The sequence below is a fragment of the Bufo bufo genome, chromosome 5 (genome assembly GCF_905171765.1).
Source record: "Bufo bufo chromosome 5, aBufBuf1.1, whole genome shotgun sequence".
NCBI lineage: Eukaryota > Metazoa > Chordata > Amphibia > Anura > Bufonidae > Bufo > Bufo bufo.
In genome coordinates this window covers 47226425-47250895 of record NC_053393.1, presented here as the reverse complement: position 1 = coordinate 47250895, position 24471 = coordinate 47226425, and the positions used below count along the sequence as shown (strand labels likewise).

At 43.2% G+C, this 24471-nt stretch overlaps 1 protein-coding gene across 2 annotated transcripts in view; it reads left to right on the top strand.

The window, feature by feature from the left end:
* COL14A1 (collagen type XIV alpha 1 chain) overlaps positions 1-24471 on the top strand; it is a 191832-nt gene extending 167361 nt beyond the window's left edge. For both annotated transcript variants that reach the window (XM_040432003.1, XM_040432000.1), the window contains 8 exons: positions 2717-2770; positions 3799-3870; positions 11012-11047; positions 12656-12722; positions 14354-14542; positions 20962-21039; positions 21394-21540; positions 22983-24471. In XM_040432003.1, the coding sequence (XP_040287937.1) occupies positions 2717-2770; positions 3799-3870; positions 11012-11047; positions 12656-12722; positions 14354-14542; positions 20962-21039; positions 21394-21540; positions 22983-23014 (675 nt within the window). In that variant the 3' untranslated portion in view covers positions 23015-24471. The remainder of the gene's footprint in view (positions 1-2716; positions 2771-3798; positions 3871-11011; positions 11048-12655; positions 12723-14353; positions 14543-20961; positions 21040-21393; positions 21541-22982) is intronic.

Sequence of the window (24471 nt, the reverse complement as noted above, 5' to 3'; positions counted from 1 at the left end):
CTGCTGCACACAAGGCCCTGCTCCTCCGATCGTCGAACAGGGGAGCCGGAGCATAACCAGAAGCGTGCACTTCTGGTTTTCAGCGCGCTCAGATGCCGTGGTCAGGTTTGACCACAGCATCTGAGGGGTTAAGTGTCTGCGATAGGCATTACCGCTAGTCGCGGACATTAGCAGTCGGTGTCTTCTGTAGAAAACAGCAGGCAGCGGGTTGCTATTTTCGCCCGCTCCGCTCGGGAGCAGGTGCCATCTTTAAAGACCCGGCATGTGACGTAATAGTACGTCACATGTTGGGAAGAGGTTAACCCGGCAAAAGGTAAACTACTAAGTTGCTCAATGAACAAAACATTGACATTTTGGGTCCATGGCCAGGAAACTCCCAAGATCTGAAACCCATGGAGAACCTGTGGTCAGTCCTGAAAAAGGGGGTGGACAAACAAAACACAGAAATTGTGATAAACTCCAAGCAATGATTAGGCAACGAGGGGCTGTCGTCAGTCAGGATTTGGACCCGCAGCTGATATCCAGCAGGCCAGGGGGCGTAGCAGAAGTCTTGAAAAAGAAGAGACAGCTGGAAATATTGAGTCTCTGCAGAAACTTGATGTACAGTTGCAAGAAAAAGTATGTGAACCCTTTGGAATGATATGGATTTCTGCACAAATTGGTCATAAAATGTGATCTGATCTTCATCTAAGTCACAACAATAGACAATCACAGTCTGCTTAAACTAATAACACACAAAGAATTAAATGTTACCATGTTTTTATTGAACACACCGTGTAAACATTCACAGTGCAGGTGGAAAAAGTATGTGAACCCTTGGATTTAATAACTGGTTGAACCTCCTTTGGCAGCAATAACTTCAACCAAACGTTTCCTGTAGTTGCAGATCAGACGTGCACAAAGGTCAGGAGTAATTCTTGACCATTCCTCTTTACAGAACTGTTTCAGTTCAGCAATATTCTTGGGATGTCTGGTGTGAATCGCTTTCTTGAGGTCATGCCACAGCATCTCAATCGGGTTGAGGTCAGGACTCTGACTCGGCCACTCCAGAAGGCATATTTTCTTCTGTTTAAGCCATTCTGTTGTTGATTTACTTCTATGCTTTGGGTCGTTGTCCTGTTGCAACACCCATCTTCTGTTGAGCTTCAGCTGGTGGACAGGTGGCCTTAAGTTCTCCTGCAAAATGTCTTGATAAACTTGGGAATTTATTTTTCCTTCGATGATAGCAATCCGTCCAGGCCCTGACGCAGCAAAGCAGCCCCAAACCATGATGCCCCCACCACCATGCTTCACAGTTGGGATGAGGTTTTGATGTTGGTGTGCTGTGCCTCTTTTTCTCCACACATAGTGTTGTGTGTTTCTTCCAAGCAACTCAACTTTGGTTTCATCTGTCCACAGAATATTTTGCCAGTACTGCTGTGGAACATCCAGGTGCTCTTGTGCAAACTGTAAACGTGCAGCAATGTTTTTTTTGGACAGCAGTGGCTTCCTCTGTGGTATCCTCCCATGAAATCCATTCTTATTTAGTGTTTTACGTATCGTAGATTCGCTAACAGGGATGTTAGCATATGCCAGAGACTTTTGTAAGTCTTTAGCTGACACTCTAGGATTCTTCTTCACCTCATTGAGCAGTCTGCGCTGTGCTCTTGCAGTCATCTTTACAGGACGGCCACTCCTAGGGAGAGTAGCAGCAGTGCTGAACTTTCTCCATTTATAGACAATTTGTCTTACTGTGGACTGATGAACAGCAAGGCTTTTGGAGATACTTAGCTTTATGCAAGTTACAACAATTCTTAATCGTAGGTCTTCTGAGAGCTCTTTTGTGCGAGGCATCATTCACATCAAGCAATGCTTCTTGTGAAAAGCAAACCCAGAACTGGTGTTTTTTTTTTATAGGGCAGGGCAGCTGTAACCAACACCTCCAATCTCATCTCATTGATTGGACTCCAGTTGGCTGACACCTCACTCCAATTAGCTCTTGAAGATGTCATTAGTCTGGGGGTTCACATACTTTTCCCACCTGCACTGTGAATGTTTACATGGTGTGTTCAATAAAAACATGGTAACATTTAATTCTTTGTGTGTTATTAGTTTAAGCAGACTGTGATTGTCTATAGTTGTGACTTAGATGAAGATCAGATCACATTTTATGACCAATTTTTGCAGAAATCCATATCATTCCAAAGGGTTCACATACTTTTTCTGGCAACTTTATTTGTCATTAAAATAAAAACAAAAATGCTTATAATTGTACTCCAGTATACCACAGAAATATCACTAAAATTTGTGTCAGTCTCAAAACTTTTGTCCAGGACTGTACATTTCAGTGGCTGGAGACGACCTGGCGTGGGTAATGGAGACCAACAAATCCCAAAATATACCCAGAAATGGGAAATGTGCTGTAAACGGCTTGAGATCATTTGTTTTGGGAGTTGATAGCGACGCTATATTGTTTTCTGTTTGGCGGACAAGAATAGGCATTTCTATAACGGGTCGCCTGTTCCACCAATTTGCAGAACGCACGCGGGCGGCATCCGTGTTTTGCGGACCCGCAATTTGCGGACGGCAAAACACGGCACGTTCGTGTGCATGAACCCCAAGTAGCATGCATTATGAATGGTCAGATGACATTTCACGCAGACATAGACGTCCGCAACACAAAGATGAGAACGGTAGAGGACACAGTAACACATTTCTTTTTGTTCTATCTATACAGGGAATGCTAGGAAAAGATGGCGCAACTGGCTCAGCAGGACCTCCAGGCCCAATGGTAAAGTTTTTGTTTTTTAAGAAAAATAAAATTGCCAAGATGAGGACTCTCAAATGCAAGTGAAAACTGAGATTCAAAGCTTTCTATATATATATACAGTGTATAGATAGTATATACACACACAGTATATAAATATATCATAGGTCCCACCTGCCTCACAATCTATGAAACAACCTCCGGGACTCCATTTGTTGGGAAACTATAACTCCCAGCATACTTCATTCACTTCTACGGTCGTTCGAAGAACGGTTGAGCAAGTGTGCCTGATGGGAATTGTAGTTTCACAACAGCTGGAGGTTGCTGCCCACTATGTTATTGAACTCAGTCTATAAGTAGTATGTAATAGGTTCCTAAGACCCCCTCCCCAGCTAGAATGATTTCATTAAAGGCTACTTCCATATCTGCGTTTTTGCTGTACGGTTTTCAGATCCGGCATGAGATCACAAAACCACTTCCATTCTAATAATACAACCGGCTGCATCCATTCTGAACAGATCCGGTATTATATCGAAAATGAAAAAAACGGATCCGGCACTAAAAACATTGTAAGTCAACTGGCGCTGGATCCATTTTTCGTGTCCGAGAAAAACGGATCCGGCACCTTTGACTTACATGTCTATTGGTGCTGGATCTGGTTCTTTCAGTTTCCCATGCCGCACACAAAAACGTTGCTTGCATGGGGACGCAACAAACCGGAACGCAATTCATTCTGGCGCGCTCCGTTCTGGTTTGTTCAGTGTTGTCCCCATTGTCGGCGGCCCTCCAGCTGTTGTAAAACTACACCTCCCACCATGCCCTGCTGTAGGCTGATAGCTGTAGGCTGTGCGGGCATGCTGGGAGTTGTAGTTTTGCAACAGCTGGAGGGCCGCAGTTTGAGGATGTTTGGTCTAATGCAGCAGTGCTGAGTTTGTCATTCGGCACACCACATGAGATGTCCTCTGTGACTTTACATAGAAGTGCAATACATAAAAGATTCACTGCCATATGGAAGATATATAAAATCTAAGATTTGGTCATTTTTATTGTAGGGTGCACCAGGCAACCCAGGATCCCCCGGTGTTCCAGGCAGCACAGGACCTCAGGGAGATTCAGGAACCCCGGTATGTGAGCTGTGTTATCTGCTATCTGAGTCTAGTACTGTACTATCAAGAGAGGAAATCGCAGAAATACGAGAAAACCGCTGGAACTTGGTGAACGGAACTGTAATGTCAGATATGAATATCTTACATAAATCCCAGGATCATACACTGAGGGTCATAGGTGCTAACTGCAATATAAAAGACAGACAGAGGATTAGATAGATATGAGATAGAAGCAACTTGCGAAACGTGCGTTGGGGTCTGAGCCACATTGGTCCGTATAATAATCTTTTCACGTATTCCCTGATGATTTTTACATGCTATTTATTGCACTAGGAACTTTGATACCATTCATCTTGATCATCTACTATGTTCCTTCCCCCCTTTTCTTTATCAACTGTTAGGCCCCTTTCACACAGGCGAGATTTCCGCGCGGATGCGATGTGTGAGGTGAACGCATTGCACCCGCACTGAATCCGGACCCATTCATTTCTATGGGGCTGTGCACATGAGCGGTGATTTTCACACATCACTTGTGCGTTGCATGAAAATCGCAGCATGTTCTATATTGTGCGTTTATCACGCAACGCAGGCCCCATAGAAGTGAATGGGGTTGCGTGAAAATCGCAAGCATCCACAAGCAAGTGCGGATGCGGTGCGATTTTCACGCACGGTTGCTAGGAGACGATCGGGATGGAGACCCGATCATTATTATTTTCCCTTATAACATGGTTATAAGGAAAAATAATAGCATTCTTAATACGGAATTCATAGTACAATAGCGCTGGAGGGGTTAAAAAAAAAATAATAATAATTTAACTCACCTTAATCCACTTGATCGCGCAGCCCGGCATCTCGTCTGTCTTCTTTTTTGCTGTGTGCAGGAAAAGGACCTGTGGTGATGTCCCTCCGGTCATCACATGGTCCATCACATGATCTTTTACCATGGTGATGGATCATGTGACGGACCATGTGATGACCGGAGTGACGTCACCACAGGTACTTTTCCTGCACACAGCAAAAAAGAAGACAGAAGAGATGCCGGCTGCGTGAGCAAGTGGATTAAGGTGAGTTAAATAATTTATTTTTATTTTTTTACCCCCTCCAGCACTATTCTACTATGTATTCTGTATTCAGAATGCTATTATTTTCACTTATAACCATGTTACAAGGGAAAATAATACAATCTACACAGCACCTAACCCAAGCCCGAACTTCTGTGAAGAAGTTCGGGTTTGGGTACCAAACATGCCGATTTTTCTCACGCGAGTGCAAAACGCATTACAATGTTCTGCACTAGCGCAGAAAAATCGCGCATGTTCCCACAACGCACCCGTACCTTTTCCCGCAACGCCCATGTGAAAGAGGCCTTATATAGATGGGTCTGCAGTATGCTGGAATGAATGTGACTGTTTAATACCCTTTAAACCCTCATTCACACGTCAGTGTTCTCCACGGACAGCACACGTCCCCATTCATTTTAATGTGTGTATTCACACATCAGTGTTTTAGCACAGTCCGTGGGTCCGTTTTTTTAGCATGGATGCGTGCTCTATTTTGTCCGTGTTCACGGATCCATTACGCCCATTAAAGTCTATGGGTCCGTGAAAACCACAGATGCCATCCGTGTTGCATCTGTGTTTCACGGATCATTAAAAAGAGATTCATTGAAAATTATTTTTCAGCTGTTCAGTGTCAGTGAAACACGGACAGCAAAAAACGGACACACGGATCTTTCACAGACAGCTTCACTGATGCATCACTGACCACCTGCTCACGGATTTGAGCACAGACGTGTGAATGAAGCCTAAGGGTGGGAACTATTCTACATACAATTCATGTGACATATATAGTGTGGCTCTTTTCTTTGTATATGCCACTGCTGCGGATTTTATATTGTGTTTGATATGAAATTTATAAAGAATATATACTTTGATTAATTGTATGCTGTGCACTGGTAATGTTGGTGTGTAGATTCTATAGTAATGTGCACAGTGGTTACCCATCGGGGCCGGTATAGGTTGGTGCGAGGAACTGAATCTTGGAAGATTTGCTCATCTCTAGCAGTGATGAGCGGCAGGGGCAATATTCGAATTTGCATTATTTCGCGAATATTTGGGCGAATATTTGTCATATATTCCCCGAATTCGTGATCTCCAGTCATTATTTTCTTGATTGTGAAAATCGGCAATCGGAAAACTCGCGATAAAAAATTTCGCGATACGAAAATTCGCGATCAACACTACTCCTAAAGTCAAAGATATTGCAGCCTTCTCATTGGCCCGCAAGCAAGAAGCAGTGAGGGATCATGGGTACTGATGAAAAAAAATCTAGAATATTCTCGATTATGAAGATGTAGCACTATATTCTAGATATTAGCGAATTCTCAAAGTGCCAATATTCGCGATAAAAATTTGCGATTAGAATATTCCCGATCAACACTAATCTCTAGTCCTTTCTGCAGCTCAGTACCAGTTTCTTGAATAGGATTGAGCTTGGCGTACTCATCCAAGCGCGGTGGTGACCCCTTCACACAGCTGATCATCGGGAGCCCTAAGGATAAGACAGCGATATTTAAAGGGGGCGTCTTATTTCGCCTTTACTAAGACGCACCGCAATGGGAACTACTAAAACAGCGAGTGGCGGCATGCTCCGCTGTTCCCCGGCCGACTGGTGGTCCGGACTGTGTCACATCTCACCTTAGTAATGGAAAGATGAGAAAACCCCTTTTAGCCTCAGGAACGTATAACTCCTCCAGTAGTGACATAAACTATTCTGCCTACATTCAAAGCAACGTTCCAGATTACAAAGAGACGTGTGTGAGGGACCGGAGCGCTTCGTGGTGATAGGACCCTCTCCGCGCTATAGTCTGAGGGCTGCAGAATAACAAACGTGGCCGTGTTTTTCCAGCTTCAGCAAAGTCTGAGCAGTTCTGAAATACCTGGAGCTGCGCACTGGGAGGCGCCCGCCGGGAAGCTGCCCTGACATAACCATGGGGTGACACATCTGAACACTGTCCCCGCACTCAGCTGTCACATTCCGCTGTTTTAGTGCTGCCCTGGGGGTCTGTGCAGGATAACGACCCCGAGAAACAACATTTCATCTATAATCAGATTAACTGCAGGGTGTGACAGTAGATTATATACGTGACAGGTCAGGAATAACTGATAGACAAAGGTTGTCATGACAACATATATATCAAGATGTGGCAAAAATGTCATCAGGGGGCCCGTCCCCACCTATTGAGAGAACACGGGCCCCCTGACTTCCAGCAGCAGACGGACTTAAAGGGGTTGGGCCAAGTTTAGAAATGATAATGGCTATCAATAACTAACTGATTGCTGGGGGTCCGACTACTGGATGAAAATTGGAGCAATAACAAAAATGGTGATGGAGGCGGACGTGGCCTTGGGGTGGGAAAGGAACTTATGATGTGAGAGGTGGCTGTGAGATCAGTATTAGAAAAGTACAATCACATATTCGCCAATACGTATTTACAATGTTATGACATATCCACAGGATCTGCAGTCCCGACCTATCAGGAGAACAGGGGCCCCCATTTTGGCAGGTGCTATAACTCCCATAGACTCCTATAGAATGAGGCGTTCATGTGCGACCACTTCTTGAAGGGGTTGTGCCAAGTTTAGAAGTCCACAGGATAAGGGCTAACTAACTGATTGCTGGGGGTCCGACTACTTCGGCACCCACCGATTCCGTGAAAGGGGTCCCGTTCCCCTGATCTGATGGAGCGGCATCTTGGACGTGAGCCTTAGTACTCCATTCATTCTATATGGGATGGCCAGAGATAGCTAAGAACAGTATAGAATGAATGGAGAGGCAGGGTGCATGCCCGACCTGCCACTCCATCAGATCAGTGGAGTCCATGGTGGTCCCAGCAGTCAGACCCCCAGCAATCAGTTTATTAGCCCTTATACCGTGGACTTGTTCTAAACTTGGCACAACCCCTTCAAGAAGTGGTCGCACACATGAACACCTCATTCTATAGGAGTCTATGGGAGTTATAGCACCTGCCAAAATGGGGGCCCCTGTTCTCCTGATAGGTCGGGACGGCAGATCCTGTGGATTTGTCATAACATTGTAAATACGTATTGGCGAATATGTGATTGTACTTTTCTAATACTGATCTTACAGCCACCTCTCACATCATAAGTTCCTTTCCCACCCCAAGGCCATGTTAAACAACAACTCAGCTTTGAAAATTATCTCCTAGCTTTTTGTGTATACAGCTCCTTAACAGACCTATGTGTTTCCATGGTTACAGACTACAAACAAACCCTTCGTAGTCTAGTCCTGCAGTCACTCCTATATGTGCTCTACTTCTTACTGTGGGTTTGTGAGCAAGAAGGAGGGGACAGCGAGCTCAGACTCCACAGGGGTTGTTTGTAGTCTGTTACCATGGAGACACATCAGTCTGCATAGGAGCTGTATACATGAAACGGTTGATGATTTTTTTTTTCGTGATGATTTTATGTTTTAGATGCGTCGGAGCAATAAATGGTTGCATAGACATAGGTTATAATTAGGAAATGCTTTCTATGTGTAATATCCAATCATAAACCCCCGCTGACTAGAACATTATGATATTACGAGATCATTGTAAATTCCTTCCCCTGAACTTATAAGACGTCTGTGCTGAGAGAGTCCAGCTGCCGGCTCCTTGGGATATTTCTATTGATATTTCAATGACATCTTGTTGGGATAACTATTCTCAGTGAAATATTCCAGAAGACGATCCCATGACACGAAGCAACTGCTGTTTATGAAATGTGCAACGCACAACATTCATAATAATAATCGGAAAAAAATAATACAAACTAGCACGATGTGTGCTAAATCATACAAAGACGGCGGCAGGGCTGGTATTTTAACCCCTTTATTACCAAGCTGCGTTAGTTTTGGCAGATAAGTGATATTTTTACTGGCACCATTTAACATTCCACATAATGTGGTGATAAACTTGCTAAAAATAGTTTGTCGGGTGGAATAAAAAATAAAAAAAAGTCCTGCAATTCCGCCAATGTTAGTATTGTTCACTATGCGGTAAATATGATGCGCGGTCTTTAATCTGCCGGTCAGTATGACTGCGGCGACACAGGTATATAGTTTTCGTTATGTTTTACTGCTTTAAAAAAAATGCAATACATTATGGGGTATGTATGAATTTCTGATCACTTTTTACTTCACTTTTTTGGGGTTAAGCGAGGTGTCCGAAAAACATTGTATTTGTTCAGTGGCATAACCAGAAATGATTGGGCCCCACAGCAAATTTAACGTGGCCCCCCTAGTAACTTCTTCGCACCCTCCTCCTCCCATGCAACCTCCACTTCGGTGGCTATGCAAGATCGCTCTTTCAGACCAGGCCCGGCAGCCGCTCTGTCCGTTTCTTATAGTGTCTCTGCCCCCTGTTTCCTCTATAGCTATACTCCTGTACTTGTTTCTTTTTACAAGTGAGCGGTATAAATAATGTAAAAAAATTAATATTTTAGATATTAAAAATCATTTGCCCTCTTGTACCATATGTACACTGCAGTGCTTTTGCATTGCAGTGTACTGTGCCTTTAGCGCCATCCTATTAAGCCCTGCCCCCTGAATGTGATCCGTCAGGTTTAAAAATATTGGCCGATTGTTTGCCACTTTGCCCACGCCCCAAGGATTACATTTTTTTAACTGACTCCATGATTGGCCAGTTTATTTTGTTATGCCTTGGTACAGATGACTGATCGTCTTCATTGTGGCCGATGAAAACCTTATGCGTATGGGCAGCTTTATATTACACAGCAATTCCGTTTGCAAGGATTCTTTTTTTTTATGGACAGAGCCAGAGTCACCTATAGGCACAGTAGGCCTGTGCCTAGGCCACCCTAAAGGAAGGGTCTCTGCAAACAGGATTGATTACATGTGAATACTCTGAACCATGTACATTTATATGAAAATAATAGGTATTAATATGTTCATTGATGCTGGGGAGTCAGAGGCTGCAGATAAACATTTTAAAACCGTATATCCTTTAAGATGTGATGGACGGAGTCTCAGGGTCTATTCCCATGTGGAAGATTTGTTTCAGAAATTTTTTAATTTTATTTCATCTGAATAGGGTCATTTTGGAGGAAAGCACATGTAAATATGCCCTAAGGCACAAGGCAATATATCAAATAAAAATGGGCTCCAGCACTCAATAAAATCTACTAATTTATCTTCTAAAAAACATCCCAACCTTGGTAAAAAAAAAGACGCTTATGCATTTCGAACAAGTTCTTACTACAAGGCAATATTTAGCTACAGGCTCATGAGATGTAAATCTGCATGCAAATGAAATTCGTACTGTATTAGTGACAGGAAATATACAATGTAAAGCATATCTATCTTCTTTTTAATTAACTAGTAGATGTGACTCTACATAACTTCTATCATCTATTCTACTTGTGAAAGTTGAATCTTCTCCTCTTCTAGCAGCCTGTAATTCCATCAGTAATAGGTTCTTGACGGAGGAGGATGAGGAGGGAGATGCAGCTGCAGTTTCTTTCCCTCTGTGTCTGTGAGACCGCATGCTGTGAGAGGGGATGGGCCGCGGAAATGAAATAACATCTGATTGGCTTATAGTATTGAGGACACCACTAGCAAAACACCAGAAAGTGTCCGCCCACTCAGTCGGCATGGAGACAAAATGCTTTTTCAAAAGGCAAAAAGTTTCCAAAAACACACAAGTTAGGCACACGGTTTCTGTATAAACTGCATCTAATACACATCTACAGCTGCCTAAGGATTATCTGTCTTGTAGAGATCGATACAACCTCAGGATCATTATGCAATGTCATTGTGTCAGGTCTTCTGCCCAGACCCCCTTCACTTCTAGGCACTACATATGGCACTTATAGCATTTAACAATTGGCTACCCCCCTCCTCACCCAAAATGACATTGAATGTAGAAGTAACCTTTAAGAGACATATACGGTAGGTGTAATTCCAAAAAAATTGTCTGTTAAGGAGCTGCAAGCATGATACACCTTTGAATGCTATAAATAAAATCCAGAATTTCTGCTGTCTATGAAGAGATGTGAAGCTCTTTATCAGAAAACTGAAGCTCCAACTATTACAAATACAATGCAGAAACGAATAATCATTTGTTTTCTTTTTATTTTAGGGTTCTCCAGGCCAAAAAGGAGAAAGAGGAGAAAGAGTAAGTAATTCCAGTATTTGTCATCCATGTCATTTCCTCACCACCTGCCTACTATTGTGTAGAACTCTGACCCACCAAAGCATGGACTCCACAAGACCTCTGAAGGTCCATGCTATCCAGCACCAAGACGTTAGCAAATGTTAGCAGTAGATCCTTTAGGTCCAGTAAGTTTCATAGATCAAACTTGTTTTGCCGACACGTCCCACGGATGACGATCAGATTGAGATCTGGAGGATTTGGAGGGCAAGTCACCAAATCAGCACCTTGAACTCTTTGTCATGTTCGTCGGACCATTCCTGGACAATTATTGTGGTGTGGCAGAAGCCACTGCCCTTAGGGAATACCTGAAGGGTTGCACTGTAAGTTGCCTACTGGTCAACTTATGCCAGGATTCTTTTAAGCATTAAACAACCCAGACCAGGCTCCCTGGGCACATAAACCACACTTTTTGGGTGGTGTTTGGCCACCTTTCGTATAACACCCTGTCCACTCTGAATGCATGTTTGGGCGCTGGACTGAGTCTGATGATGCAGCATCCCAGCATCTCATACAGTTAAAACTCATGGAGTGCTGCAGTCTTCCAGGAGGTCTCAATTTTTCCCCAGAGCCTCCCAGACATTTCAAGAGAGTTGACAAGTATGGTGACACATGTCAAAGTAACAAACACATAAATGCCAGAACCCAAAGTTTCCCAGCTGCACATTGCTCAGAGCATCACACCATGTCCAGCTCCAATATTTCCCAGTGGTTTGAATGTTATGGCTGATCAGTGTAAATAATAGAATATGTTCCTTGAAGGGATTCTCTGGGAATGATTTAAAATGGCCACAAGCAACCTGTCCTAGAATGTGAGCTGCACTGGTGGCCTCCACTTGCAGAGCTGCCTAGGTGGAGTGAGGGGATGGGGTCTCACTAAACACTACGTTATGGCACTTGTGTATACCACATATAACTGAGTGTTCCTGTCAGGCAGCTCAGTCATGATGGCATATCATAAACAGGATCACATCATTTCCATCTATACTACAGTGATCTACAATAGATGGTAATGATGTGATCCTGCCTATGATATGAAATCATGGCTGAGCAGCCTGACAGGAACACTCACCAATGTTTAGTATGTGCAAGTGCCAGAGCATAGTGTGTAATGAGGCCCTGATCCATCACCCCCCTAGGCAGCTGTGCAAATGGAGACAGCCAGTCCTGTTCACTTTTTAGGACAGGTTGGTTGCAGCCATTTTAAATCACTTCCAGAGAACCCCTTTAAGGTTCATAAATAAAGGTTGTCGGCTGTCCAAAAAGGATCTTAGGAACAAGGATGTATGACAAAGTTGTACAAATAAATCATGTGGACTCATGCTATAAACTATCAAGCCAAGGAGACTAACACGGGAACCAAAATATAGGTGCATTCTTGGAGGTTTTTATGATGTATGGTGTTTACTTTTTTATTTTTATTTACTTTCTTCAGTAAATATTATTTCAAAACCTATACAAGTCTTTACATCTAAACAATGTAGCATCACCACCCTACTTGAATAATGCTATGTATTCCTTATCATATTCTCGAGAACAGAGACATTGCTCCTTGTTTTTGTCTTACAACAGGGAGATACCCAGTCCCAGAACATGGTGCGTGTCATTGCTCGGCAAGTGTGTGAGCAGATCATCCAGAGTGAGTATCTAAACTGCTACTTAAATGTTAACTAACTTTTCACACAACTTAGCATAAATCAATAGTACAAGCCACCACAAGAAACTTTGTAATATGTTTTATCAGATAGAAATGTCTAGTTCTCATGTTATCAATTCTTTATCTCTCCCTCCTTCCTTGCTAATCGTTTTTCACTTTGAAAAAGTCTTAAAGGGGTTGTCTCACCTAAGAAATTGGTGGCATATCCTTAGGGTATGTCATCAATGTCAGATAGTTGCAGGTCTCACATCTGGGAACCACTCTTATCTCCAGAATGGGACCTTCAAAGTGAACAGAGAGCAGATGCACATGCACGGTCGCCCTCAATTACTGTATTACTATGGGACTTACTTACCAAAATTAGCTGAGCACTCGCTCGACTTTTTCTGGAAGTCCCATAGAGATAAATGGAGTGGTGGCCGCTCTTGTGTGGTGCACTCTCCATTAATTTTCATGGGACTTCCGAAAAATAGGAGAGCACACTAACTTGGCTATTTTCAGAACTCCGATGCACGGTGTGCTCTCCTTCACTTTGGGGGCCCTGATCTCTAGATAGGAGTGGGTTCCAGAGGTGGTATTTGCCCCTATTTCACTTTGGTGGCATATCCTAATGATATCCCACCAATGTCAAGGGTGACACAACCTCTTTAAACCTGTCCAAGATGGATCAGCTCCACAGAAGAATCATATTACACATGTGAATACAAGGCTATGGAGCGGGGAGGGGGAAGGAGTGAGCAGGAGATGAGTGAGACACACACAGACTGCTGCAGCTACATGGGCTGAGATGTACTCTATTCGCAACCATAGAGATCATTGCCTTTCTGTACTGTCCTCCGTGATCTTGCAGCTGATTCTGACTGAGTAAGATAAAGTTATGAAGCAGATTCTCCTCTACTTTCTGTGTGCAGTGGATGGAAGCTAGTATTCACCCACCATGTCTGGGATAACTGCAAACTATACATTCAGCATGCACAGAGAAAAACTGCTAAAAAATGCCAGATACAAGTCATATAGAGGCCAGAAATAGTGTTGTTCCTCGTGTACACCTACTGTACTACTGATTAATGCAAACTTTGTTGAAAGGTTAAGTATGCCTTAAAAACATTAGCTCAGCTCCATGGGGAATTGATGATTCATGAATGAACGCCACTCAATGAGTATCAGATCCTGAGAATGTGAATCGATAGTGTCTGTACTCATGGTGAAATCTCAGGCAAGTTTTTAGTATTTCCACTTGCAAGGTTTAGCATTGACGGTTCAAACTGAAGAAGGCTCGGACAAGTGACATGTCCTTGCCTGTACTGTGAGACCAGAAACATATTTTGAGGCCAGAAACAAATTTTATGTAATTCCAAGTCATAATTCATGCAAAATTTACCTTGAAAATTCTTACTAGTTGGGCCACATACTCAGAAGAAGGACAATTGTATTTGGACAAATGTTCTCCCATGTGCAATTAGCCCAAAGGAACAGATTCTTTTACGTACCTCTAGAGTCAAGATGAAACTACTCTCACGAATACAAGAACCCCCACTGAAAGTAATACAACCTGTGAAGTACCAGAGCAGGATACCACAAGATGGTTTAACCTTTGTGCATTTTTTTTGTAGGTCATATGTCAAGATTCAATTCACTTCTGAACCAAATACCAAGTCAGTCTGTATCAGTTAGGAGCATTCAGGGACCACCAGGGGAACCGGGCCGACAAGGTCCTGCAGGACAACCTGGAGAACAGGGATCACCTGGACGAGCAGGATTTCCTGGCAATCCTGGAAGCCCTGGACCGCCAGGAGAAAGAGGTAATTTCTACATTGTTTCTAGCCAAAAATATGGCTGTGTCAAGACAGATTGGGGGAGGTAGGAATGGGCATAGCCTTCCGATGGTGAAACTGTATGTAATGCTGACTAACTTTTCAAATACATTACTTTATCTATGTTGTACTGATATTACCTTTCTCCAGCCACGTCCAGAATCTAAAATTCTGCCACTTGCGACTTTAAATCCATCAATAATGTGCTGACAGACACACCCCAGAAATATTCTTTAACATACCATATACTAATGCTAGACATGGGGAGAAACATTTGTTATTAAAGGAAACCTGTCATCAACAACCTCCCTATCAAAGTGTCTGCATAGACACATAGCTGGGGTTCACATGGTTAAAACGCTGTTTTTCTGTTGTTGATCCGAGGTGCCGTTCCCGAGTTATGATACTTTATACCTTATATGCAAATTAGACGTTTGGTGCAATGAGGGCGTCACCATTGCTCTCGATGCATCCAAGCTTTGTTACTTTCTGTCTCCAGCCCCTCTCTGGCTGCTTTGATTGACAGAACCAGGGAGTGTCAAAGCAGCCAGGGAAGAGCTGGCCAAAGAAATGAGTGGAGGATGGGTGCAGCAAGAGCAAAGGTAATGCCCTCTTTGCACCAAAAGCTTAATTTGCATATTAAGAAAAAGCATCATAAATCAGGAATTGAGCCTCACATCAACAAAAGAAAAACTGTGTTCTAATCAGGTGAACAACAGCTATGTGTCAAATGTATGCAATCAGTTTGATAGGGAAGAAGCTAGTCACAGATTTCCTTTAAATTTCAATTTCAAGTGCCTGCTGTATCTTCTAAATTGTCCACAGACCCTGAACAAGCAGGGGGCTGAAAAGTCAGCCAGCTTTCGTTCTAATTGAAAAAAGAACAAATTTGATTTCAGAACGGGAACATTTGAAGCCAGTTTTTTGCATGAGTCTGCGTTAGCATACTTTACACAAAATTTATCAAATCTCATGCATTGGGGGGAATTTGTCAAAACTGGTGCAAAGGGAAACTGGCTTAGTTGCCCAAAGCAACCAATCAGATTAATTATTTCATTTTCCAAAGGAGCTCTGAAAAATAAAAGGTGGAATCTGATTGCTTGCACTGGGCAATTAAGGCCTCATGCACACGACCGTTGTGCTGTTTCCGTTTTTTTTCGCGGACCCATTGACTTTCAATGGGTCCGTGGAAAAATCGAAAAATGCACCGTTTTGCAGCTGAGACCGTGATCCGTGTATCCTGTCCGTCAAAAAAAATATGACCTGTCCTATTTTTTTGACGGACAACGGTTCACGGACCCATTCAAGTCATGGGGTCCGTGAAAGAACACGGATGCACACAAGATTGGCATCCGTGTCCGTGATCCGTGGCCGTAGGTTACTTTCATACAGACGGATCCGAAGATCCGTCTGCATAAAAGCTTTTTCAGAGCTGAGTTTTCACTTAGTGAAAACTCAGATCCGACAGTATATTCTAACACAGAGGCGTTCCCATGGTGATGGGGACGCTTCAGGTTAGAATATACTAAAAGAACTGTGTACATGACTGCCCCCTGCTGCCTGGCAGGTGCTGCCAGGCAGCAGGGGGCAGCAGGGGGCAGGCCCCCCCCCTGTAGCTAACACATTGGTGGCCAGTACAGCCGCCCCCCCCCTCCCTCCCCTGTAGTTAACTCATTGGTGGCCAGTGGGCCCCCCTCCCTCCCATGTAGTTAACTCTTTGTTGTCCAGTGTGGCCGGCCCCCTCTCCCTCCCCTGTAGTTAACTCGTTGGTGGCCAGTGGGCCCTCCCTCCTCCCTCCCCCTCCTAATTAAAATCTCCCCCCCCTATCATTGCTGGAAGCGGAGAGTACCGATCGGAGTCCCAGTTTAATCGCTGGGGCTCCGATCGGTAACCATGGCAACCAGGACGCTACTGCAGTCCCGGTTGCCATGGTTACTTAGCAATTTGTAGAAGCATTATACTTACCTGCTGCGATGTCTGTGTCCGGCCGGGAGCTCCTCCTACTGGTAAGTGACAGATCATTAAGCAATGCGCCGCACAGACCTGTGGAGCTCCCGGCCGGACACAGAAATCGCAGCGCGCAGGTAAGTATAATGCTTCTACAAATTGCTAAGTAACCATGGCAACCGGGACTGCAGTAGCGTCCTGGTTGCCATGGTTACCGATCGGAGCACCAGCGATTAAACTGGGACTTCGATCGGTACTCTCCGCTGCGACCAATGATGGGGGGGGAGATTTTAATTAGGAGGGGGAGGGAGGGGGGAGGGCCCACTGGCCACCAACGAGTTAACTACAGGGGAGGGAGGGGGGGCCGGCCGCACTGGACAACAAAGAGTTAACTACAGGGGAGGGAGAGGGGGCCCACTGGCCACCAATGAGTTAACTACAGGGGAGGGAGAGGGGGCCCACTGGCCACCAATGAGTTAACTACAGGGGAGGGAGGGGGGCCGGCCGCACTGGACAACAAAGAGTTAAAAACAGGGGGGGGGTCTGCCCCCTGCTGCCTGGCAGCACCTGCCAGGCAGCAGGGGGCAGTCATGTACACAGTTCTTTTAGTATATTCTAACCTGAAGCGTCCCCATCACCATGGGAACACCTCTGTGTTAGAATATACTGTCGGATTTGAGTTTCACGATCTAACTCATATCCGACAGTATATTCTATCATAGAGGCGTTCCCATGGTGATGGGGACGCTTCAAGTTAAAATATACCATCGGATTGGAGAAAACTCCGATCCGATGGTATAAAAGGGACTCCTGACTTTACATTGAAAGTCAATGGGGGACGGATCCGTTTGCAATTGCACCATATTGTGTCAACGTCAAACGGATCCGTCCCCATTGACTTGCATTGTAATTCAGGACGGATCCGTTTGGCTCCGCACGGCCTGGCGGACACCAAAACGATCCGTGGATCCTCCAAAAATCAAGGAAGACCCACGGACGAAAAAACGGTCACGGATCACGGACCTACGGACCCCGTTTTTGCGGACCGTAAAAAAAAACGGTCGTGTGCATGAGGCCTAACGCTCCATTCACAAGTCCGCAAAATGGGTCCGCATCCTTTCCGCAATTTTGCGGAAAGGGTGCGAACCCATTCATTCTCTATGGGGACGGAATGGATGCGGACAGCACACAGTGTGCTGTCTGCAGCCGCAATTGCGGAGCGCAGCCCCGATTTTGGGTCCGCAGCGCCGCAAAAAAGATAGAGCATGTCCTATTCTTGTCCGCAGCTTGCGGACAAGAATAGGCATTTCTATGGGGGTGACGGGCTGGTGTGTTGCGGACCCGCAATACACCATGGACGTGTGAATGTAGCCTATGTCTGTTTTCCTTTACACCACTTTTGATAAATCTTCCCAGTGTTTGTTAAATTTAGAACACCTTTAAGCATAACACTTTTCTCAGGAGTGGGTTTGCGACTTTTCTAGTGGGACTTTTCTTTATTAAAAAAGTTGCAGTGATAAATCTTGAGTGAAGCCAATTAACATAGCCCACCACACCCACGCTCCCACCCATTTTTCAAAACTGGAGTGAGTGGTGTAAAAATGCAAAAAGTAGCAATTTTCTTATAATGTAAATAAGCCCAGAAAGTCATGAAATGTTGAGACTTTTTAAAGTCAGAGTTCTGGAGTGCATGGCGTGATAAATTCCCCCCATAATGATTGCAGGTCAAGATTTAGAGTGATTGTCTATAGACTTCTTAAAAGTGTGATTTCAGCAGGACCGCCTGACAGCAGATGTTGGTTGAGATAAGGATTGGGCTGCTCAATTTCAACATGCTTAATTCTTTTTTTCTTGGGAGATAAGGTGCTGCAAAGAGGTCTCGCTGAGCTGATCTGAGCATGCATGTTTATGTCACTGGGAGCAGATTTGTTCAGACCTGATAGTTTCCTTAATCCTATCCCTGAGGAGGTAGTTTTGAGCAAAGTGATTATCATGTTGCTGCAGATGTAAAAGATAAAAAATTAAGATACATTGTTAATTTTGGAATGGATTTTAAAAACTCTGAGGAGAATTTATCATTTCCCCCACACTAGTTTCCTGGTATTTAAAAGTCTCGAAACAAGGTTTTGTGACTTTTTAAAATCCATTGTGGGTTTTTCATTTGCAACTGGCATTTTTACGCTGCTGTTTTACAGTGAATTCTGGGATACAGGAATAGGATAGGCTTGACAAGGTTTCAGTGCATAAGGAGTTTACTAAACTATGATAAAGTATGTATACAAAAGATAACATACAGAGTAAAGTAAGTAACAGTAACCAAGCCAGTGAACAAATGAGCAAGCTCCACATTGACTAGTTCCCAACATAACATCTGATCAACGCCCATATGACACAAAAAGAGGTGGTAGTCACAAGACATGATTTTACCCTGATGATGTGTGTTTTGGAACTGAGGCCTTTGTTACATACATAGAAGTTTATACTTTCTAGCTTCCCGGCCTCTCCTAAAAATCTTCAGTGTGCAGTACGCATGTAAAGTTACCCCAATCTTTAGGAATGCGGCCTGGTACCAGAGGTACCAGTCCTGATAACTGTAGACCAATAGGTGCCTGTATATGCTCATTGACTCACTACATTACAAGGAATGTCACTACATTAAAAAAGTAGGGTTCCCTTTAACTACAGAATAATGCCTATTTAATTACCACACAATGTTCATTGATGGAAACAGTGGGGTAGATTTACTAATCCTGTAGTTGACATAAACTTAGACCAGTTGTCTAGACATGCTCCACATTTATCACAGTGGCTCAGGCTGGATGATAAATGTGGTGCAGGCATAGACACTTTTGTCCAACTTTATACCAACTTTGGTTGGCTTAGTTCAAGAAAGATTTTAGGTGGATCAGTTTTGGTGCTAAGTGTCACATATAAGGCTGCACTCCCTTTCCTGAGAAGGCACGCCCCTTGTCAGGCTAGGATCAGATAATATCTCTAAACGTAGATGCACCAAATTACGCTACCTTTTAGCGCAATTTATGCCAGAACCTAGGTGAACTCACTGTAGAAGTGATCCAAAGTTTTAATTTTAATTAGCATGTCTCAATACATGAAAAGTCACTGAAAATCATAACTTCTTGCAAAAACGACACCACACCAGTCAATGGGCTGTGTCTGGTATAGCAGCTCAGCTTTATTACAGTTCAATGGGTTATCTCACGAATTAACCCTCCATAAATTTTAAGTATATCAATGCAAAAACAGCTCATCAGCTAATCTTCAGTGTAATTTCAAGCCTTTTTAGCTTCTTTCCTCATCCATCTGCGGCTCAGGTCTATTCACTTTCTGTGGGCAGACAGAATCTCGTCCAATGAGACCATAAAGCACTTACCTCTCCCAAGAAAGCACTGCAGTCAAGGAGCTATGTTCTCCCGTATTGCCCCCCTGCTTAAAACATAGTTCCTCACACACAGCCCCGACGATTCTGCTAATAAATAACACTATGGTATGTAATGCCTCCTACCAATTCTTTTGCCACTGTCTAGAGAAAGATATGGTGATATGCTTCTATGATGAGCGAGTGTTAGGGTCCATTCACACGTCCGTTGTTTCTTTCCTGATCTGTTCCGTTTTTTGCTGAACAGATCTGGACCAGATCTGTACCCATTCATTTTCAATGGGTCCTGAAAAAAATCAGACAGCTCAATGTCTGATTTTTTTCCAGGACCCATTGAAAATGAATGGGTACAGATCTGGTCCAGATCTGTTCCGCAAAAAACGGAACAGATCAGGAAAGAAACAACGGACGTGTGAATGGACCCTTATGCTCATTCATCAGGTGATCGGATGCATCTTTAGATGGACAGATTCACAGGAACGAGCGTATAATCCACCCAATTATTTGGCATCTAAATCCACCTTAAAACCTCCATCTCAAAAATATTCCCCCATACTTTTCAGAACTTGCAGGATACTGTTGGAGGTATAATCTAGTAAGCATCTGCATTGTGCACTTGAAAGGCAGTAAAAATAAGTGTGGCTACTGGTTGGGCTGAATTGAGGGCATCACAACCAGTGTCAGACTGGCCCACCAGAGGTCCTGGAAAAAAAAGTTTTGGAGATGTTTTTGGAGCCAATAACTTGCCACTAGAGTCTATATCTTTGAATCATAATCGATTAGACTTTATTGTTCACATGGGGTTTGGGCCCTGAGAATAATTTCCACTGGTTGGCACAAGGAACCCCAGTCTGACACTGATCACAAGATTTCTTGAGCATGAATTTGTTTTACTTTTGACCCTTGTTACATGGTGACTTTAGTGCAAACTGTGGCAGCAGGTGACCTGGTTGACTTGGGCTTCCTTGCCTATGACATTGTGGTCAGTTTGCAGTTTTCTACAACTTGGGCCACATTGAGGGTAAACTAGAAAAATGTCTAATTTTTAATCATCTCCCTATAGGTCTATCTGGTGAAAAGGGAGAAAGAGGCAACCCAGGAGTTGGAACTCAAGGCCCACGTGGTCCCCAGGGACCTTCAGGTAAAAACAATCAATGGGACAAAAGTTCATTGTTGGGAAAATCTGTCATTGAAATGTATATAATATTCTTCAGGATGTGCCAGGTAGTCTAGTGGCCAAAATGCCAAAAGGGAAAATGTGATATTGCCAAGATTTAGAAATCCTTCTATACATTATTACATCCCACAGGTTATAAAATCTGTAGAATTCTTTTAACTTTTTTCCTATGGAACTTTATTCCTATAACTTTATATATTCCAGATTTTCATTAAATGCTGACTTTAGTCTATCGACCTTTAGTTCTAGGAAAGGAAATATTTAATTTACTTCATGAATGCTGCTACAAATACTACATTTAGAACCATTCTCCAACAGGACCCCCAGGAGAAGGAAGGACAGGAAGCCAAGGACCTTCTGGGCCACCGGGACAACGTGGATTGCCAGGCCCACAAGGAAATCTTGGTCCTATGGGACCACCTGGGCCCCCAGGTTACTGCGATGCTTCTTCGTGTGCTGGATATGGTGAGCTCTAATGTTTTGTTGTACATGATTTTCAATGGATATGAACAAAGCAGGTAGACAAGATTAACATGCCTATAGAAACTGACCCTGATCCCTGGCAAGATCAAGGATCCTCGCAAAAATGCCAGAAAATAAGACCAACATAAGGACGTCCATATAGAAGGTCAAGTAACATATATGCAAAAGATGGTGTGATAATCTCTTGACAATAATAGAATACATATCCAATAATCCAAAAGATTACAAAGTGTATCACATAGAGGCAGCTACCTATCACAAACAATGCAGTTGGAAATGAGTATTGGAAGGGTCATAATTTGGACTGGTAATTGGCCTTTTTCTGTGTCCAGCTGAAAGCAGGATGTTGGGGCCAGAGATTGGTGAGGTGACTAATACTTCTTATAACCCATTCTGCTCTTATTTAAATTTCTCCCTCCAGAAAAACTTATAAAATATATTGCACAATCCACCAGTAATTGTGAGCAATCATAGTCATTAGCCTCTATGGCTATGAAAGGTCCATCTCAGTGTACTCCACTTTTTCATAATTTGCTTAGTAAATCTCCCCCAATATGTCTGTGAATTTCATACTCACTGATATTGGGTATATGGTAATAGGAAGTAGGCTCTGTACTAGTTACCTGACTGGTTTTGATGGATGTAATATAGGTTTGCACTTCAGTATTTCCACAAAATGTCACATATTAACTAAAAACATGACACTGCAAACTCAGATTTGCATGTCCTTGTCATTGTGTGTTTGTGACGTTTTGTCTGCGTTGAGTGTGTTTGTGTATTGGTAATCTGTTACTGTTTGATGAGTTTAACACAAACAGACTTTTGCTTTCTTACCAGGAAGCTTGCCTCTTTAAAGTGAATGGAGCAGGGTTGTAATATGAGATATAAATTAGTTCTATTCACTTGGGTGGGACTGAGCGGCATTACCATACACAACCCATGGACACAAGTGGAGTTATTTCGGAACCCCCCCCCCCCCACGCATAATTAGGCTCATTATTGTTTCAGAGCCTGGCCCACAAGAGGGTATTCTAGTCCAATCCTGACCATGTGTATTGTACTTCCACTGAGAAACGTGATGGGAAATCCTACCATCTCAACAGCATCTCAAGTGGTTGCTGTTGGAGTGGGGCCACGTGATAAAATGGTTACTGTATACCCCAAGATTCACTAAATCAAGGTGCCCCAAAATATATTGGCATTAAGACTACAATGACAGATCCCATGCACCACAACTGATACGTTCCACCCAAAACATGCCAACGTAGGACATTCTGTTTGTGCGTTCTTGTTGAGTGTCGGTTGGCATTTTTCTCTTGGTGTAATGATATTTATGTACTGACGTTTGTGTTTTTTTTCTCTTTTATTCATTTGTCTCTCCGAATGTCTCGTCTTACACAATTTTACACATATCCAATGAGAAGGCTTAATACCTTACAATGACTACCAGCCTTGAAGATTACGACCAATAGCGCTACGACTCTGCTTTGCCAGTTGGCTCCAAGCCACCAATGGAAAATATAGTCCGTTTGACCAATAAAAAATAGACAGTAATGAACTTGTCATAAAAAAAAAACAATCACTAAGTGATGAAGAGGAGAGGATAATGTTCCATGGAGGCCTCTCCTACCGTTTCTATTAGCTGCATATCAAGCATTGTCACATAAGCCAATGTACCTTGCTCGGGACAGCCTGATATACTGAAGGCTTGCCCAGAGCTAAAAGAAACCAAGATACTGTGACATTATTCACTTCATTGATGTAAATGTCTTTGGTTGATTACACGTTCCTGGTGACGGTTTCCTAGTTAAAGTCTTCAACTTTAACTTTTCGTCTTGTTTCTATTAATCGTTCCATGTTGTAAATAAAGATACAGTATTTTAACTCATGTATAGCATCTAGGCCCTGTTACCATGTTTATACCCCCATATTTGTATGTTTATGCCCTTTTGTATATGTATTTAATCATTTATACACTCATGGTGGTGGCGGGTCAAGGTGGATATGGCGGTGAGCCTGGCCAAGGCAGCCCTGAATCCTATGGCCCAGAAAGTCCTTACGATGATGACGACAATGAAGATCCTTATGGTGGATACCAAGTGCCCTACCCTGCCTCCTACTCTCACGTTGGTTACCATCAACCAGAATTCATACCAGAGTTTACACCGGTCCAAGGGGAAGATTCGGAGGAGGTGAGGTCACCTGGGATTAGCCGCATAGCCAGAAGTATTCAGAAAAGACCATCCAAATCTCTAAAAAATCTTCAGGATGTCTAAGTGGACTCAATGAGTAGGTACTCATAATTTTGTGGTGGGACAGTCATCAAGCATTGTCTACAATACATTGTACATAATGTAATGCACTGTTCATGGAAATTGTTTACGTAAATTGAAATAGTAATTTTATCCATTTTTGATCAATACGTACTCTGAGACCAAAGGTAATTGCATATGTCCTTTCTTTTGTGAGTCCTGAAATATGTGTGTAGTAATAGACAAGGGTTATAATAAGCTAAATAGACAAGGTGCTCAGGCACTTGGCCCCTCATGATATTGGTGACAACTGCCTCAGGAATCTCAAACAGCATTAGCCTCACCCTACTTGCGTCCATGTACAAAATCCATTGCATCTAGCTATCTACCACTTTTTGATTGAGGTAAGAGAACAATGGAGGTTTGTAGAATGGAAAGTCTTTTCGAGGTTTTGGGTCAGGTCAAATGAGAAGTCATACTTCACAATTTGAGGAGAACCCTTCATATTTGAGCCTCTAGCTTCACCACAGCTTATTCTTCTCATGATCTCTCTGGATCTATCCAATCCTACATTCTACTTAGAGACCAAGATAGAGTCAACAAATTCATTCAGTGGTGGGTTGTGCCAAAGATAACAAGGGCCGACTTTGGGGCTGGCTTA